At 39.6% G+C, this 19,560-nt stretch overlaps 2 protein-coding genes and 1 long non-coding RNA gene across 6 annotated transcripts; all 3 read right to left on the reverse strand.

Moving 5' to 3' along the window:
- Positions 1 to 118: 118 nt before the first annotated feature.
- On the reverse strand, positions 119 to 8,101 carry LOC116925418 (organic cation transporter-like protein). Of its 4 annotated transcripts, none has more exons than XM_045175457.1 (13): positions 7,947 to 8,101; positions 6,689 to 6,893; positions 5,599 to 5,950; positions 5,241 to 5,381; positions 4,882 to 4,992; positions 4,219 to 4,460; positions 4,121 to 4,137; positions 2,325 to 2,623; positions 2,158 to 2,267; positions 1,896 to 2,035; positions 1,526 to 1,707; positions 989 to 1,161; positions 119 to 864 (listed from the first exon to the last, which is right to left on the reverse strand). In XM_045175457.1, the coding sequence occupies exons 3-13, from the start codon at positions 5,734 to 5,736 to the stop codon at positions 606 to 608; spliced, it is 1,812 nt and encodes a 603-aa protein (XP_045031392.1). In that variant the 5' UTR covers positions 5,737 to 5,950; positions 6,689 to 6,893; positions 7,947 to 8,101; the 3' UTR covers positions 119 to 605. The 4 variants fall into 4 exon arrangements, with proteins under 4 accessions (XP_045031392.1, XP_032788006.1, XP_032788005.1 ...); XM_032932115.2 differs by having other exon boundaries at positions 1,821 to 2,035; positions 5,599 to 5,787; positions 7,947 to 8,100; XM_032932114.2 differs by having other exon boundaries at positions 1,821 to 2,035; positions 5,599 to 5,801; positions 7,947 to 8,100.
- A 3,001-nt stretch (positions 8,102 to 11,102) lies between these two features.
- On the reverse strand, positions 11,103 to 11,651 carry LOC116925472. The gene is made up of 2 exons (XR_004395513.2): positions 11,397 to 11,651; positions 11,103 to 11,297 (listed from the first exon to the last, which is right to left on the reverse strand). It is a non-coding gene; the product is annotated as an uncharacterized LOC116925472 (long non-coding RNA).
- Positions 11,652 to 12,557: 906 nt separating this feature from the next.
- On the reverse strand, positions 12,558 to 19,499 carry LOC116925433 (neuropeptide F receptor). The gene is made up of 5 exons (XM_032932142.2): positions 19,235 to 19,499; positions 16,896 to 17,295; positions 14,012 to 14,619; positions 13,789 to 13,903; positions 12,558 to 13,626 (listed from the first exon to the last, which is right to left on the reverse strand). Exons 2-5 carry the CDS (start codon positions 17,277 to 17,279, stop codon positions 13,234 to 13,236), a joined length of 1,500 nt encoding a protein of 499 aa, XP_032788033.2. The 5' UTR covers positions 17,280 to 17,295; positions 19,235 to 19,499; the 3' UTR covers positions 12,558 to 13,233.
- Positions 19,500 to 19,560: the final 61 nt, after the last annotated feature.

The raw sequence follows: 19,560 nt of genomic DNA on the forward strand, positions 1-19,560 counted from the left end.
CATAATGACAATTTTTGATAAGAAAAGATTGACGACCGTCCCGGAGAAGGAAAAAAAAAAAAAAACAATAACCCAGCCGAGTTATCCGTTTGTGCACACAAACAACATCAAGTCATCAAAAGTTTCATACTCACTGTTTATATCCTTTTTAGTCTACAGGCTATAAGTTTGGTTGTTTATCCACGCAATGCAAACGTAATAACAGCTAGAATATTCCCCACATTAATTTAGTTTCTTTTTTGAGCATAACTGGGAGTGCAATTTTGTATCTTTCGACACTATATGGACTTGTGCTGTGTATTCAACAAAGAGGGAGATAAAAAGAGCCTAGAAGACACGACTTGTTATGTGTGCCAGCAGTTAAGGCGCGTACGCGCAATTTCGAGCTATCATCATTCGTTCTACTTGGACAACCTCATTGTGCGAACCCATTTGAAACCGTTCGTTTATACGCCTGTCCAGCTTGCGGGAAAGGGGATCAACGCGTGAATCCCGCAGAGAAACGGGAGGTACAAATGAATGTCTAGAATGAAAAAAGGCAGAACTGTCAACATAAAAAAAATAAAATAAACTCTGGCCCATTCCAGTTATAAAGCAAATCACGGTCAAAATCGAGTGGTCTGATTCTTCTGCAAAGATGGATCGCTGCTAGCAAACGAGTCGTTCTGCCAGCCGTCAGTCTGCTGTCTACGAGGAAGAGAACCTGTTTCTTGTTTAGATTTTCCAAGCTGACATGGTGGTTGTGACAGGTCCTTGACGTATCGACGAGTAGAGTTGATAGTTTCGACGCCCACAACATCCAACGCTGGCAAAGTCTTTTTAACGTTGTCGACATCGTTCAATCTTTGTTGACGTTCACGACGCCTACAAGACAATAAAATTTAGAAATTGACAACTTGATTCTCTTATCCCATCACGAAACGAGTTTTGAATTTATAAAAAAAAAATTAATGATTCGTTAAAAAAATCGGTGATTATGATAACTTACTTTGATAAGCACGGCATATTGAAGAAAGATTGCCCCTTTCCAAAATGTTCAGCATCGGCGACTGATTCAGGCAGATTTTGATTAGCAGTTTCCGGTAAGAGCAGGCAAACAATTCCGCCAAAAATGGATAAAGCACCAAGGACAATGTACGGCAATGTGTTGTAATAAGTGCTCTTAAAACAAATAAATTAAATAAGAGAAAATTAAAAACATTTAACAAAAACGTACATCTATGGCTATTTATACACTCGTCTATTAAAACAAGCAAACAGAAACTAACGGCAATATGATCATTTCATTGTTGACGTGGTCTGTACTATCTTAAGACAACCAGGCCGGCTTAACAAAACAAACAAACAAAAAAAACAGCGGATCGATAAACTCTGGATGTCTTACGATTCGATTCAAAGTTGCGGAAACTACAAAAAGATGTCGTCCATAAATAGTAAACCAAACTGCATGTCAGTAGCTGAACTATTCTTTGCGGATGGGTTATTATTCTAGGGCGGTTTGGTGTCAGTGTTTGCAATATGTTACCAGATAGAGAATGAAAGGAGCAAAGAAAGTGGCGCCATGACCAGTGATGTGAACGACGCCCGTGCCTTGCCCGCGCAATTGCGTGGGAATCAACTCCACCGTGTACTGGATGCCCGTGTTCATGGCGATAGTGATAAAGAAGCGACTGGCCATGGCCAGCAGAGTCATCAACATGGCTGAACCTAATAGAAGATGAAAAAAAAAGAAAGAAAAGGACATGAAGTGACAGTTTTTTTTTTCTTCTTTCCTCCCTCCCTTCATTCTTTTTTTTAGGGGGGAGACAGCCAAGTTTTACTCTGGGGAACGATTCCGGTAGCGACACCAGCCAGTCCAGCCAAACTGAGGGCCATCATCAGAGTCCAGCGCCTACCTAGTCGATCGAGCGTAACGACCGGCACTAGATCAGCGGGTAATTCAAGCGCTCCGGCTATGCTGTTTGTGATGAAGACGCTGTACGGCAAAATCGCCAAGGAGCGGACGTATCCATCGTATACCACAGTTATCACCATCCTACGTTGTTTTATGTGTGTGTGTGTGTATCCCCGATCAATAACAGAATATTTAATGCATCAGTATAGCCTTTTGCTAATCAATCACACATTTTATCGAATTAAATTGTTCAGAAACCTTACCAAGTCAAGGTGATGATGAGAAAGCGTTGGCGCATTTTGGGCGAGCGGAAGAGATCCATCCAATTGATGGGATTGTCTTTTTCCAGCTGGTACGTTCTCAACGTTGCCGCCTACTCAGAAGCCCGAATTTTTAAATAGAAACAGAAAACAAAAGAGGGTCGCCTTACTTGAAATTCCTCGTAGATGAGCGGATCTACTGTTTTCTTGTTGATACGAGCGCACTGCTGCAGCGTCTTGAGCGTCTGGTCGGATTTTCCCTTGAGGACGAGCCATCGTGCGGATTCAGGAACTAGCCACCAAGCGACAACGATAATAGCAATCGGAGCCGAGGAAATGATGGAAAAAAGACGCCAATCCGCCAAAGCGTAAGCGATCCACGGTAGGCTACTAGCGCCGAGGGTCAGGAAAATAGCCAAGGGAACATTGCCCACTATCGTTCTTTTCTCAGGGCCGACGTACTCCATCACTGAGCCAAGAAAAGAAAAAAAAGGAGGAAGAAAATTATTCTTGTTCTATTTCCTCCTTTCAGTTTAACTTTGTTTTAGCACACACACACACGGGGAGTTTGTTCTCCCCGATGCACAGAAACGTCATTCCACTTGGAAGAAAAATGCGTGTTTTGAAAATATGGAAGAGTTTTTTTTTCTTTAGAAAACAATAACGAAATTATTAAAATGGCATTTCCCAGAGAAAGGCAACTCTCGAAGGGGAAACGACAATGTGAATCCAGCAAAACGGAAGGAATGAGATTCTACGATACGAAACTTGACGTTATAGTGGGGGGCGGTTGAAGATACCTTCGCATTTTTCAAACGCACTCGAACGGAACGAGAAATTGGCTGTGACTATACGATAAATATCGATTTTTTGTCAACTTAACTTTTCCTTCTTAACTCCTTACATTGCGGTATCCGTTTTCAAGAAGTTTAAAACAAAAAAATAGGGGATTCTCAGTCACCCTACACTCGACAATTCTCGGAAAAACAGAAACTTGTTTTCGTAGTTTCTATCGATCGATATCGGCATTGTTGCAAAATTCGAGCGTAGAAAATAGGGGAACTGTGTTAGGGAAACTATTTTCGTACGCCTCCCTAAACGCCCACTAAGACTGATTTATCAAAAGTTTCAAGATTGTTTCCGACTTTGGCCCTCTACTTTCGCAGCCAAATGTACATTCAATGGATTTCCTTCTAGCGTTGAAAACTCTAGTAAATGGAGAAATCGAATCACAACAATGCCCGAAAGAGAATAGCTGGAGAAATATCTGACTAGTCTCCCAGCTACCACTTTCAATTCACCGTAGTCTGATGGGAGGGAAAGCACAAAGTAAAACAAACCAACAACGAAAAAACTGCTAAATGAAATTTTAAAAGACCTGACTTCCAACCGTTCTACATTGCTACCACAATGAATGCTAATTTGTGTGCCTTAATTGAGAAACAAACAAAAAATGGATGACGGGAAAACTTTTGACCCCTCAATTATTTCTGCGTTTTGTCTAAGCGAATGCGTAAAACTCTTTGAACAAAAGAAGTCAGCGCACGTTAAGAAACAACTAGAAAAGCTTATTAGGCTACTGCTACGAAGCTAACTGAGAGACAACGATTTATAAGTCAATTAATTTGCGCGCTTCAGTTTTCAATTTTGTTGGCAAACAGCCAACGATGTAAAAGGAAATCGATTCCGACAGAGTTTAGTCCAGAGTCCATTACGCACAAAACGTTGCACACGGCCCTGCGCTGTGCCTATTCAAATTTCTCAAATTTTCAGACGTTTGTGTTGAAAAGGATCATCTCTTAATGCGCTTATTCCGTCCCTGACCCATTTATATTCGCTCCAACACCCTTCTGTAAATATGCTATTCAATTACTTGAAAATCCTTCTCACCGTTCAATGTCGCACACAATCAACGTTGTTAAAAGGAAACAGAAAACTTGACGTAATAATTTCGAAAAATACTCACAGATAATGTACATCATCCTGCAGGGTGAAAAAAATGAAATTAAAAACAATCGAATCAGAACGTGATCTCATGGAAGAGAAATCGAATGATCAACTTACATGTAATGGAGATCATACGCCATGCCGACGAGAAAACGGCAGACGACGTAATCGACGAAACCTTTGGCAAATCCGGTAGCCACGCCCGCGCCGCAGGCCAGTACATTGCTCATGATTAAGACGGGTAATCTGCCATACCAGTCGGCCAATAAACCAAAGAGTAGACTGCCGACGATGGCTCCAACGAAGAACATGGCTTGTGCAAAATTGGGCCGCCAGTCGTCATCGCAAACCCAATTACTCTATACAAAATGCCCAATGATAGAAAATCAAATTTCATTCCGAGAAAAGAGAAACGGACAAAAGAACCGGACATTGAATAGCTGAAAACCCTTTGAAGAGAAAAGACCGTGCTCGAAAAGAAAAGGGAATTTCATTAACAGAACGGACTTTGATAATTTAGGAAGTGGTCAACGTGGAAACCCCCCCTCGTTTGTAAACTAACAAAGTTAACCATCACACAATGGCGCAATTTCATTTCACCTCAACCAGGAAATATCAATTTCAAACATCTAATCAATTTAAGAAACTTTATCGGACCAAACTTTCGCCTAGCGGGTTTTGATAAAAAGAAACTAAAGTATTTCTTTAATTGCCCCTTGATTAGAGCCTGATTAACAGAAGACCAAACTAACAAACAAAAAAAAGTGGGGAGGCGAGAACCTCAGAGACGATAGTGTGATACATGCCACCACTCAAGTCATAATCCCAGCCGTCAGCAGTCGAGCACGGTTTGGTGGGCCACGATGAGTTTGGCTGCTCCGTCACGTCCATCTGTGCGTGTGTCGTGAAGGAAATCAATGTAACATCAAATGAGAACTGACATCAAAAGAAGCTAGAGTTATAACACCGTAAATCAAGTGCGGTGGAACCACTGCAAAATAGGCAAAAATATTACGTTGATTTATACAACAGCAATGACGTCAATCATAACATTTCAAAGACTAGGATTAAAATGCCTTTAAATAATAGACGTGACGCCGAAATAATATATAGAAGGTGCGCGCTTTTTAATGGCCTACTTGAGTAAAGTTGACATCAAACATGCGACATCTGCTGTAGACCAGCTCACCGTCACGCGTCTCCATAGGTATTGACAAATTGCGTCGCTCCGACAACTCCAAGTTGTTCAGTTCAGGTACGGCGCACCAATGTTCTGGTGTCTACACAGTATATGCAAATATGAAAGAAAAAACGTTATTTGACGAGAAAATACGGTAGAGTCTAATGTAAACTTTGAAACAGGAGACTGATCCAGCTGAAAGTAAAGAAAACTTATTTTTTTTTAGTAAATACATTAAGAGCACCCAGCGTCTGGATAGCTGATGGAACTAATGGATCGAATCTTACAGATATCCAATAACATTCAGAGCCTTATACCAATGTCTGGTAGATTTGAGCCATGTAGACGACCGCTAGGAAATAGTTGACGGGCAGCGACAGCAATAGAATCCTCTTCTGGAAAGGTCCAAAACTGCCCACGTGCGGCAGAATGTCATCGAAATCTTCGATCGCCATTTTCACCCACTTCAATTACAACGTCCACTTGTCTCCCTCTTCTTCTTTTCGCTATTTAAGATTAACTGAAACAAAATTAGCTATCGATCTTCGTTATTCTTGTCCATCGTTCATGATGGTTAAGTACAGCCCACAGGGAGGGTAATGAAAAAAATTGAATGCATCCAGTAAGTCAATCCCGACCTAGAGCTTTGCTTCCAATCACAAGACCTGCCTGTAAAAAGAAAGATTTATTTATTTATTTATTTTTTTTTGGGGGGCCTTCCATTTGTGACATTAATGTCCAGTCGGTAATGGAATGGCATGATATCTGGGAAGCTCACACAATACCAGAATGCTCATTACGAAAATGACTAGATAAATCTATGGCGCCTACAGCGCAATGCGGAAGAAAAAAGGAGCCAAGTAGTATTAGGTTACCGGATTGAACACGAACGGTAGCAGAAGAGCCTTGACATTAGCATTGCAAAAGGCATGAAATTGGAAGTTTCAATCGAGTCACATGAGGAATTAGAGAATTATTGAAAGGATTTTCCGTTGCGTGTCTCAGTTGCCGTCCTATCATAGCAAAGTTTCGTTGTCGAACTGATTGATACTTGTAAAAAGGATAAAGGGACGAACAGCAGATCTAGCTGGAAGGGTATTGACATTCCTTTCGCATATTCAGCGCCAGACTTAAGAGTAAAAATCGGCGGTTGTCTAATTAAGCTGAATTCTCTCTCTTCCCTACAATCCAATAGGTTAGAAATTCAAAAATAAATAAAGGGAAAACAGGAATTCAAAATTGAAATACTTAAAATCCTACACCGTTTCAACAACAAAAAATGGGAACACAAACTTGTAATCCGTCGGATATTTTAGCATTTCTTTCATACCTTTTCGGGAACTTTTTCAGGTTTTATGTTATATATGTCTACTTAATCCAAGAGAAAGAGAAAAAAAAATGTTTTACCTTCTTTTATATGTTTTTGCTGCGTTGCCGTTACATAAGTGAACGTCTCGTGGCCTTGTTCTGTCTACAATCAATATGGGTCGCCGATACGATGCCCCATTACGCTTCCACGATAGTTTGGAAGGGAGAAGAAGGAAATACTTGGGCCAATTGCGTGATGAGCTATTGAATTTGTTTTCCTTGAGTTAGTTCCGCAGACTTGCAACTAGATCAACAAAATGGAAACACACAAAGATCAAAGTATTCGTGTAATTTTTTCTTACACAACTTCATGGTGAAAACCTACGCCAGACAGACTCCACCCTTTTTCTCCATCAAGGGCAAATCATTTACAATTCACAAAGGAAACTATAAACAGCCGCATAATCCTGACTTCCATTTCATGATGTAACAACTTTGCGACTTAAAATAAAAAATTTAAATTCCTTTTTTTTTTCCTCAGACCCATGACTTGAATAAACAAGCATCTCTTTAAGAGAAAAACAGGAAAACATGGATGTTACAAACCATGACAGCTGAATAGCATTAGATTCAAAGTTGCGTTATGTTGGAAACGTGACGAAGAATCATCGGAGCAAACATTTTGGCACGACAACCGACGATTCTGTTGCAAACAGAAGTATGTAACGGCAAATATACTTGAAAAAATACGATTGTCATACACTTTTTAGAAAATTCAAAGATATGGATTGATGCTAATATTGTCGGCATTATGGATAGATGCAATATCGATTGAATTTTTTTTGCTCCACTGGTTTTTTCATAACCTTTCATTTTCACGACATGTACCGATTATGAAAAAATAAAAAAAGGAATTTAAATAAAAGAGGTGAGAAACAAGGTGGATGGAAATAAATGTTCCAGTTATCGACAGACGGGGAAAACACCACGTGTTCGCGAGTGGGAAGAACACACGAAGTGGTATAGCAATTGCTTTCTACAAATCGAACGTTAGACTAAGTTTGAATGGGTAAAGTAAAAAAAAACAGGAAGCAATTGAAACAAGTGGTGAAAGAGGTTGGAAACTTAATACCAGGGGATGGATGAAATCATTAATATGAAACTCTACATCTATTGGATTTCATTTGTGGAGAAGGGGAGGGGCCTTAAAATAGAATTGTATTATGTTCAGTATCAAACTAACTGATCTAAATTCGCGTTTCGAACAACTGAAGTGTGTTATATCCTCAACTGATCAAAAGTGTCGAAGCCTGAGGCTGCATGTTCCAAAAATACATTTAATATCGAGTCGACTTACCGATTGTGCTTCAGGCGATGTTACGAGGTCCAAACGTTTGTTCCCATTCACGTGGCTAATAAATGGATTGAAACGGCACAAAAGGTGTCGTATGTGCTCCTGATAGTCGAAAATCACAAGTTGTACCCTCTCACCGGCACGGTGAGACTGGTTTTGATAATGGTGACTAGTGACTAGTCGGCCTGGCCGACAACGAGAATTCGGTTCGTGTTTACATCGCGATATGTGACGTTGCCAGATTCCTTTATCTCGATCGCTGTTGCAATAAATTATATGGGAGAAATGGAGAATTGGTTTGGAGGTATATGCAAATATCTGGGAATCATTCTACTTTCCTACTGATTAAAAAATTTGATTGCATGTGGTTTACGGGTAGAAAACAAATATGACTAAGTGCAGTGATCGGAAACAACTGCATTGCCATTTTATAAATTGTCCAGACATTCCCGCCATTAACAATGCGTGACAAAGTTATCAGTCGAACAGCTCTTGCATCATTAATTGTAGCAATCTTACACAATAAAGAAACAAAATCCTCAGACAGTTCTTATCTGTTAAGTCTTATTTATTTCCCAGCATGAATTGTTGTTGGTTTTCTGGCATTTAGTCAACCCACTTGCCAAATTCTCGTGGCCTGTAATTCTCTTCAATGGAACATCGCCACGTCGCATTGTCGTCGGCTGCTTCGCGCCAAACGCAGCCGGTTTTGGCACGCACACATACTTGATCGAGTTTCTGTAATATTTTTTCGCAGCCAAGTGCTGCAGTAACTCATTGCTCACATGAACTATTGTCCATTCATTGTTATTTATCTCTTAGGTTTCTTTCTATCAAAGACAATAGAAGAGGCACAGAGCTGGTGCTCGTTATACTAATCTCTTTACACCACTCAAACATCTTTGTTCATTGGTGAGGACGTGTAAGACAACTGCATAATTGTGTATCTCTGCCATCACAACTTTGCTTTGATGATAGATGGAGACAGAAAAATCTTTGAAAGCTGAACTAAGATGCTGTGACGTTAATTGTATACTTAAAAGATCAGAATCTGTTTCACGGCTTTGATCAAATGAAGTGGAAACGTGCAGATTGATATAGTGAAGATCCATCGAAGTTTAAAATCCAATTAAGCACTTTGTTAAATAAACTGCTATTCAGCTGTGCTTAGGTTCGCGTTCGTCTGCGCCGGTGGCACAAAAGCCCAGATTACCTATTATTCAACCAAGGACAAATGAACGTGCTATTCTTTCCTTCGCTTTGTTGTGAGGGAGTGTATTCATCGACGAAACGATTCTGCATTGCAAATATGAAGGAACAATAACAAGAAGCGTCTGGACAGAATTAGTTTGATGTATTACGAAACTGCTCATCACGACGAAATCAAAGGCTGCATCGAAAATTACCTGCTATCATCTTACAAATCAACTTCCCTCGAGATTCCTATAAATTTAAATCCTGTAAGCTGGAAACTAATTAAGAAACAGGGTGTTAAGAATTAACAAATGTAGGAATGACTCGTAAAACTGTAATCGCATTACCGCACACTGCAGGAAAATGGTGGACTTGCACATCAATCACAATGACCTTCAAGTTACTCAATATTTATTCCTGGACTATGTTTCATCATGTACACATTTGGTTTACGGATTGTCTTGAGAAACAAGGTAGTGATATTAAATTTATGAATAAAAATGGTTGAAGACTTGCAACGGTATAATTTATTTTTCTCTAAACCGCTGCAATCGGTAACTGTAAAAAAAAAAATCGACGCCTCACGCCCAGTGAAAAGATTTATGAAACCCACTGATACAATCGCAATATAACGCCATTGATTATTTCACGACCCAAGTTTCCGAATCGAAATAAACCAGTTTGCTCCGAAAAACGCAGTTTTCGTCTGAGTCATCCCTGCAACGCCCACCACAAGTCTTTTCGTTGCCAAAGGCGAAACGGACTGGCGATCAAAACACAAAAAAAACAGTTGATGTATTTGGGAAGCGAAAAGTTACGACGCAATTTCTTGTGCTGAAGTAAAATTGATGGCGTTACAAAATATCGGATGCATGACTGAAATAGAGTCAAGTTCATTTTTTAGAACAAGAAAAGTCTGATATTTGGCTAACAAAAATGCAATTTTGGCAATAAAAAAGGAAGACCAGATCCATCCACTGCCTGGACCTGGAATCGTAAAAATAAAATTTTCATTTTTTAAAGCATGCTACAGGGCGGGGAAAAAGAAAGAAATCTGGACTGAATCAGAGAACGTAAAGACTTGGGTATTTTGTCTGGGGAAAACATCAAAGTGTTTATTGCTTTTACATAAGATCTTCTTGATCTCCTTTGTTTATTCGGTTTCGTATGCACAACCGTCTTCCCTTTCCATGAATGTTTCGATCAGAGATCTGCGGGACTTCCACCAGCGTTTTAACTTGATGTTCACGTGTGAAAATCAGACCTTTCCCTAATAACTATTAAACTAACTAGATTCGCCTCTCCTCTGTGATTTTTTCAATCATAAATGAATTAAATCCATGAGCATCGCTTTGGGTATAAATAGACTTCCCCTCGTGCGGAGATATCGATTTCAAGTTATACATGCAAATTAACACATCAAAAGATTTATAGGTATAGATTATTAATCATGAAAAATCCCATCGTCGCTGAGAGTTTTCACAAGGCTGCCCGGCATTGGCAACAATCTGTACCAAATGGTGCAAATTGGATATTGGCCAACTATAGAGCAAATAATTTGCATTCACCACCAGAAAAGGCTTGTTGTGTATTGATTAAAATTTGCTTCTCTTTGGTTTTCCACCACTTTCTTTTTTCCTTATTATTATTTATTTTAATCTGTTAGACGTGAAACTATGGAGACAAGTTTAGGCAAAGAATGCAGTCGCCTTCTGAATTTTAATGCTTGACTTCTAATCATTATTTAAAGTTCGGGAGAACGTGTAGCACATTTTGCTTTGGCTTTTTCGTGAAAAAGTACAACGATTTACCTGCAATGACGTAAAAGTTCACGTCGATGGCAAAAAGTGTCAACTAGAACTTATTCGTTCTCCCTTGTTCCCTGCTAATTACTGTCAAGAGTTGGAACGAGGCGTTATTGAATTTACGACGTACCCTGTGCATAAAGAAAAGATTAAAATAAAATCAATTTTAACCAGTGGCACTTGATTATTCAGTTATGGTATGACACTCCATAGATTTAAGTTAACTTCTTATGTGGCATAATCATAAGTGTGTAATTTTTTCATAGAAATTCACATGCAGCTCAATTCTTGCTGTTAATTTGATCAAACTTGTCTGCATTACACTGTCCCTAAAATACACGCCTGTCTCACAACCCTAAATAAAACATAACGCCATTACATTTTGCAATCAAAGTAAAAGGACACATTGTATGTTGATACACACGAAAAATGAAAACTGCAAAAACAAGTTTACCATGCATACGTTGGGCTCCATTTTCTTTCGACACGTTGTGTAAAAATGCGTCACATGTTTAACACAACTCACGGACTACACTTTCGGCTCTGTGAATCCTTTAATGCCTTTACAAGATCTTCTGGAACAATGCTATACATTCACAAATAGATGAGCAGATTTGCTCTTAAGGTTGGTTGTGCAGCTACGAGGTAGGTATGTAGGCTACGAGCTTTTATGCGGGGACAGACACGTCTACGGATCGAGAAAACACAATGGTGCCTGTTTTATGTAAATAATCCACGTTTTCAGCACAGATTTTGTGAATAAAAAATAGCAGTCTGCCAGTCTGTGACGACTGACGAGCATATGCAAATTTATTTGTAGGGTAAAAAAAAATAATAAATGTTTTCTCACCTCAGCTTTACTACCAGAGTACATAAATAAAATATTTTGACGAAAACAATGAAAACGTACTGTACATTATAGAAAAAGTTCAAGTCAAAATAGTTCACTGTTCATTTTCCTTTATGTACAGCTTTTACAACTCCAGAAACCCTGGAAAAAAAAATGGCTTGCGTGATGCACCTTTGAACGACATATTTATCAGGCTGCTTTTATGCCTCGCCCCTCCTGAGTAATGTTGAAAGCTTTTTCTTCAATCATGGATGCTCAGTTCTTTTCTAAAAATTTTATTACATGCCATCTTCCCATATCGACACAGCGAGATGGTTCCCTAAACACAACTACACACGCAGACCTGTGTGTGGCAGGAATGCCTTTCTTCTTTCGCCCGTTTTATAGAATTTGACGTTGAGAAGTCACGTAGGCACTGCCTGCCAATAATTGAAAGGAGCTTTGATAAAGTATTAAGACTTATTTGAAAATGGCTTTCAGTGTATGACGAGCTATGATATATACGAGGCTATTGATATCGAGATGAATTACAACCAAAGTCTATATACTGCCACTGTGTTCGTTTCGGCATTGGTCGATGGCATGTTTAATCTGACACAAAATGTCTGACAACACGAACTGTATCGAACCGAAGAAATAGAAAAAAAAGCAAACATTTTAATATAGAAAGATAAGTAGATGAAGATTAAGTAAGCTCACATATACAAGAGATTTTGAAAATCCTCGGGACCTTTTTGTTCTTTTCATAAATGGCATGGTAGTAAGTAAGTAACGAGAGAATGTGTATTATCCGTCGGATGTACTACATTCCAGACACATGTGCCGTTTACAGTTACGAAACTCAAAATCGAAAATTGCAACAAGATAAATATAACACCATGCAAAATGCTGTATACGAGAAGCTCCTTATACAAAATCACGGGGAAATTCAATCCAAATAAAAGTATACATTTTCAGATTGGGATCATTTCCATCGTTCCAATCTCAACCAAGATTTTCTATAAATAGAGCAATGTGCATAAATGTACAGCTCAACTATACAACATGTGAGGCCATCTACACAAAGAGAGTTACGTGTTTTATTCCCCTATCTACCATTCAGCTGCAATCCTATAGTTGTTCCTCCCAAAGCTCTTTCAATGACAGTTATATAAGCATCTCAATATTCGTATGGACAAGAATAGATCCACTATTTAAAAAAAAAAAAAATAAGGACTAATGGCATAACTTAATTAGCAGACAATGTCATCAAAGCTCTTTTATACATCGTACATATTACGTAAAAATCAGACACGTATGGTACAAAAGAGAGTAATAAAACGAGAAAAGGGCGTGGGTGTATTTATAGTAGATAGTGGCTTAATAGCCTATTTGAATCAACAAATGAGCATCGCTAATTAAGTCGAGAACAAATGAATCGATCGTTAATCGACTTCGTCAGTCAAAGGTGTTGCTCCTGAGAGACGGTCGAATTAATCTCGTTGACCCGATAGACGGAAGCCGCAGGTTCGGCCACCAAATGAGTGACGACCATCACTTCCGTCCGGTAATGAGACACACCCGTCGGCGATGGTAACATGGTAACGGCTGTGGTGGCACCTGTCGCTTGTGGCAATGCAGAAACAATCGATTGATTTTGCCCGTCTTTCTCGGCCGCAGACTCCGCTTCGAGTCGCTTACTTGCCGCGTGAACGCTGGGTAACGCCGAACGATTGGCGTTACTATTCGTAGCTTTTGTTTTCATAGTTTTGGCAACAAAAGAAGTTCCGATCTTGTGGAATTCTTTACGGAAATTATCGTTCAACCAGCCGTAAAGAAGCGGATTAGCACAGGCCTGTGTTTGATGAGAATTCACGATAATACGAGAGAAACAAAAAAGAAGCGGAAATAAATACAATTCTTTTTTTTTTTAATTCTTCCTGTCGGCTGATTTTGTCACAGTGAAATTAGTGAATTTAAAACAAAAAAATAGATGTGTAGTTGTATGTAGACTCACCGAGGACATGCCGACCATGTGACAAACTGCGTAGACAATCAGCATCGTTTCCGTGTCATCGCCAAAAACGTTCCATGTATCCACGACGACGTTGAACGTGTTCATCGGTAACCAACTATAATATTTCGTGTAAATTCGTTGGATTATTTTTATTGATTTATTTTTTGTTTCTTTCTTTTCTTTGGCAACTGGCGGCAATATTTTTCAAATTCGAATCACTTACCAAATAGTGAAAATGATGGCGATCGCCACTAGGAGCGTGTTGGTTTTGCGGAGTTTCTCTTCGCGGGCGACCGCACGGGCAGCGGTGGAAGTGTCGTTAGGATTTTGCTGGCCGTTGGTGACGCTGGCCGTTTGACGCGTCGACTGCTGTTGCTGATGGCTCATGGAAGCCATCCGCACTTGGAGTTTGTTGCAGATGCGAGCGTGAGCCACCGACACGGTGATGATGGGCAGGGCGTACTGGATCAAGATGCTGCCGATGGAATAAAGAGAACGGCCCCTCTCGTTGGGCCACTCTTCCAGACAATAGTCGACGGAAGTGATGGGCGAATTGGGTATGGGGATGTCGTGATGCTGCAGCGTGCGGACGATAAACAGAGGAAGAGCCAAAACGACGCCGAGAGTCCAGATGCCGGCCAGGGCCAGCAAAGCGCCCGTCAGCTGGAAACTCTTCTTGGTCGGGTAGACGATCAACTGGTAACGATCGAGCGCGATGGCCGTGATGGAGAGCGTCGAAACGAAGATGGAGACGGCCTGCAACGAGCCGACCATTTTGCACGAGACGGGCGAGTTGCCCAACGGCCAAGTGTACGACCGGATTTCCATCAACTGTAATTCACATGTTCGTTATTACTTTAGCTGAGTATATCTTTACTTTAACGTGGAAATTCTTAAATAGTTTTCGGACTAGTGATTGAATAGAAATTTGTTTTTCAACGTCATTTCAATCCTTTTTTTTTAAATATTTGCCTTGGGCGGTTTGACGGGAGGAATCTGTTACGTCACGAAGGGGATAAATTAGACAAATTAACTAATTTACGTACGTTGTGAGTGGATCAAACTCGATATTTCAAAATGAAGATTAACCACTGTTACCTTTGTCGTCATAAGCGAATGTGTCAATCACTTTACACTGTTTTACCGACGTAACACGACGTGAAACACTTTACTCTGAATACAATCGGAAACGATGCAAGCCGGTTGCTTATAATTAGAATTTTTCATTGTAGAATTGATCCTACAGTTCGCCTGAATCATCTCTGCCATGGAAATTTTGATTCGATTGGGAACCTTACAGGACCACAGCAAACTCCACTTAAAACTTAAATTGAAAAGGTCACGTGTTAAATAGGTCCTTGTTTTCGACCATAAGTTGTAAACGATCATTCACAAAATCATTCGTCATTACATCTTAGGCCGACTGCCAAACAGGGACTGTAACGTATTCCGTTACATCGCACGTTAATGAACAGTGTTCATGAATAAAAGCATTTGAATTGTAAATGAATGTCAAACAGTAACGTAAAGTTGATGCTATTAGGGCGTGGTATTCAAACGTTAGTCTGGAGGGTTTCCAGCAAACACTGGCCATTGTCTATACACAAGAAATGATTGAACCGTAATCGAAAAGTTGAAGTGCCTTTTAAAAGTAACTGAAGCGAATCAAAGAGATAACTTTGGCCAGAACAGATTTATACGTCTGTTTTGCAACTCAGACGACGGATGAAGAGGAAACGTCTTCTCATTTCCATATCTATAACAAGTGAAAAAGAACAAAAACTCTGTCAACTGGAAAGCCAAACCGCAACTGACGTAGTTATTACATTGTTATTTAATTTCTTGCTATTTGCTTCTTGATTTCGCAAAAAGGAACTATTTGACATTGCAAGAACAAAAAGATGAACGATCGCCAGAACGCCAGGCAGGGTTTTCGATAACGACATGAATAATGTGACTGGATTATTCCGAAATTCATTCATAATTTTGTCTTAAAGATCAAAGTGTATGTGTTACCATGACTCTAGGCTTTTTCCACTCCGATTATTTTTCCTTACAGATACACAAAAAGTATAATAAACTAAAAAATAAATAAAAATTATGCCCATTAATTGTTTGGTTTTTTTTGGTTTTTTTTTGTTTTATCTTTGCACTTTTGTGGAAACCGTCCCGGCAATCAGCAATTAATGCAAGATCAACTGGTTATTCCGATCTAAATTGCCATACGATTTTCGTTTATAGTGATGAGCATCCATTTTGAATGAGAAACCATCTCCCAATTCCAGTTTGATTGCAGCTGCTGTTTATTCGGAAATGGAGATAACGTGATAGAAGATATTGAGCCTATACACATCACTGGGAGCTGCTCTTCTCGTTATGAAAGAGACAATCGGTTAGAAGGCAGCTACAAATTCAGGATCAAACAGAATAGAGGAAACAATCGACGATCTAAACAGATGCAAATGGTCTCGATTTCGTCGCAATCGATTATGCTGCCGTGCCTACTTATCGTAAAATGATATGCATATAGATTCTCTGTCGTGATTTGATACGTCAATAGAACAGCTCCTACTCGTTATGCAAATGCTCAATATTATTGCAACCCTTATTTTCGTTTCATCACGTACAAATCCGATACAATTGGATCTTCCGTTTCAAACCAAATGTCAAATTTGTTTTCGATAGAGCAATAACGTCAAAACTATTCCACATCAATCCAAAGCTTTGATCCTGAACGGACATGGTCCCTTGATCAAAAATGTTTTCTCTCGTCATCTAAAGGCTTCTGATGAAAGCAAAAAACAAAAAAAAGGATCCAAACAGCAACAGAGAATTCGTTGACCGTTGACGTCTAAACATTCGGCAGAAAGACGCAATTTGGGAAGCTCAAAGTTGAAAATTCAACGCCCTGTATAGACATTCAGTATAAAAGAACAAACTCTGTCGACTGGTTCCATTTGTTTGGCTTAGTTCCGTCTCAAATGACGTCATGCACAATCGATTGGGTCCTTCAATGCTCAAGTGTTTGCGGCCATCGGACCGTTCAACAAGACGTTTAACTAAACGGACAGCGTTCAACCAATTTAATAGCCAAGGAAACAACTAACCGTTAGTGGCATAGTGATGAGGCATAGAAGTAAATCGGAGATGGCCAAATTGACGACAAATACGTTGCGTGCCGTCCTCATGGCCGGCTGACGGGCAACGACGTAAACGACGAGCGAGTTGCCAATCGTTCCGAAGATGATGAGGGTACAGTAAGCCGCTATGAGACAGAAGAAGGCGACATCGTTGACTCGACTGTTGGAGCGGAAACGCTCGATGACGGAGAGATCCAACTCGACGTCACCGAACGCCGGAATAATCAGCAGCGACGAGTTCGTGTTCGACACGTTCGTTTCGGTAGAATTTAGAAGAGGTTCAGTCACAAATAAATCTTTGGATAGATCTGTCGTCGTCATCGATCCAGACGTCCACATTACGTCGTTCATTTTTTAAATTCTAATTCTTAAAAAAAAAAGGAAAAAAAAGAATGCACATTTTTAATCATCAAACTGTCAACATCACACCGCGCCACACTGAATAATTTCCGCTTAATTCGCAAAAAGTGAACTTATCTTATAAGTTTAAGTTTGTACTGAAAAAGCCTCTTTGTTCATAAATGTTGAACTTATTTCAGCAATCTGAATTTCTGGATAAGTAAGCCGCTCTGCGATACGTTCTCTATTTTATTTTTTGCACACACACACACACACACACACACACACACAGTTGAATGCATACATGTCTGCCCAAGTGGAAAATCTTCTTCAGTTTGAATGGACTCTGTCGTCCAGGCCAAAATATCGAATGGCTCACAACATTTTATTTTTCATTTTAAAGATAAATAAACGAAAATAAAAGTATATATATATTATAGTCTACGATATATTCTGTTGATTTGACCTTATATATGGTCCGTTGCGGCTAAGCCGTATTGAACGTTGCAATTTGATATCACGGCTTTTGGGGGAGGTAAACGCAGTTGCGCGTAGTTCATTAGCAGTTGACTGCATCATCGCCGATAATGTATATAGCGTTACAATATATATTTTCTATTTTCACGATGCCTGTCACGCTATAGCGTCCGCAACTACAGCACAAAACCATTATAATGCGTGAGAGGTTGTTTCTAATGAAATTAATATATCACATTTGGGGAGGTCATTACTGGTTATACAATTTCTGTGCAGAGCTATTTTTAAATGTTTGCTTATTAAATCACTCGTTACACTTTTAATCACGATCTGGGGAGAATGACTTGCCACTCCATTAGATTATGGGTTTTCCTGTATACATAGCACTTAAATCTCAGTAGGTCGCGCGACCTTTTTTCGGCCGTGTAAGAAATTGAATATACGAAGTGTTTTCGTGTACGCTGTTACCTGTGTGTGCAACAATTATTATTTAAAAAGGGGGAAAAAAAAAGAAAATGATGTTACCGGAATTATTAAATATAAATTTCGCAAAACATTTGCTCCTTTGTATAGTCTACTATATACGCCTGTATTCATATTGCGTAGATATGAATCGAGCCTCACGTTTTAAAGAAAGAAACGACACCACCACATCTGCGTTTATTATTCCGCATCTTGAGGGATCCCACAATAGTCTGGAAAAAGACTTCCTGACCACTTTCCCAAATGAAAAAATGCCTTTTTCCTCGTTGAACGGAAATGGTCTGTTCTTATCCGTCTCTATACGTGTAACACCCACATTTATATCTTACGGCTTTCTTCCCACTTTCTTATACACGACATAAAGGAGTCTGACATTCGAGAGGTAGGTCGAAGTAATAAAAAACGGAGAAGCAATTCATCCACTTTTCGTCGATACCATGTGCAATGATAAACTCAGAAGTATAATTAACGTATGCGAAGAAAAAAAGACATTCGAAAGGTCTTCTGCAGAAAAATTGTGCAATTTCATTTTGGGGAAAATGTTAATGGCATTTTAATTCTGATAGATCCTTGTTTGCATGTTTTTACATGTGCTCAAGGACAGAATGGACGAGTTTCAATCGAGAATCGATGATTGAAATGCATTGATGCAGGAATCCTTTTAAATTTCTGATGAAAAATAAATAAATGGATCCGATAGTAAAATTAAAAGAAGAGAGTGCCGATTATTCGAACGCTTCTATATGTTTTTCAACGTATTCTTTTTGTATGTTTCCACTATTTTTTGGGGGGGGGCCTCTCGTCTATAGTTTCGGGTCGACTGGGGAGAGGGACCAGTGCGTGACTGGATCATTTCGGGAGTAACATTACTCCACCACAACAAAAAAGATGTTGCACTGGCCCTGATTTCATTAGCGCTCGACTTTTGTTTTCGTGCACTTCGTGCCCGCGCTTCCGAACGTGAAGAAAGAATTAAGGAAAACGGAAGAATAAGAAATAGAAAGAACCTTGTTTAATTGGTTTTCTTTCCGACAGAAAGTAAAACCATTCCCGATTGATGGATATTGCCGTCTTCAGAAATGAAACGTAACAGACGACACACTCAAGTCAATTGAATCAGGCAGGTGACACACAAACAAGCATCGGCCGAATCCACTCGCGCACATTCGAATTCATTTCCCGATGATTTCGCATTTCCTTCCGGCACCGTATACACTTAAACAACACCCGAACTGCTTGTGTTATTATTGGCACGTTGCTTTGTCGACCGCAGTCGGACTACAGTCCCGTTCTCTCTTTTCCCGCACGGTCTATATGGTTCTGCGGGAGTTGC

The sequence above is a fragment of the Daphnia magna genome, linkage group LG6 (assembly GCF_020631705.1).
Source record: "Daphnia magna isolate NIES linkage group LG6, ASM2063170v1.1, whole genome shotgun sequence".
In the NCBI taxonomy this organism is placed as follows: Eukaryota; Metazoa; Arthropoda; class Branchiopoda; order Diplostraca; family Daphniidae; genus Daphnia; species Daphnia magna.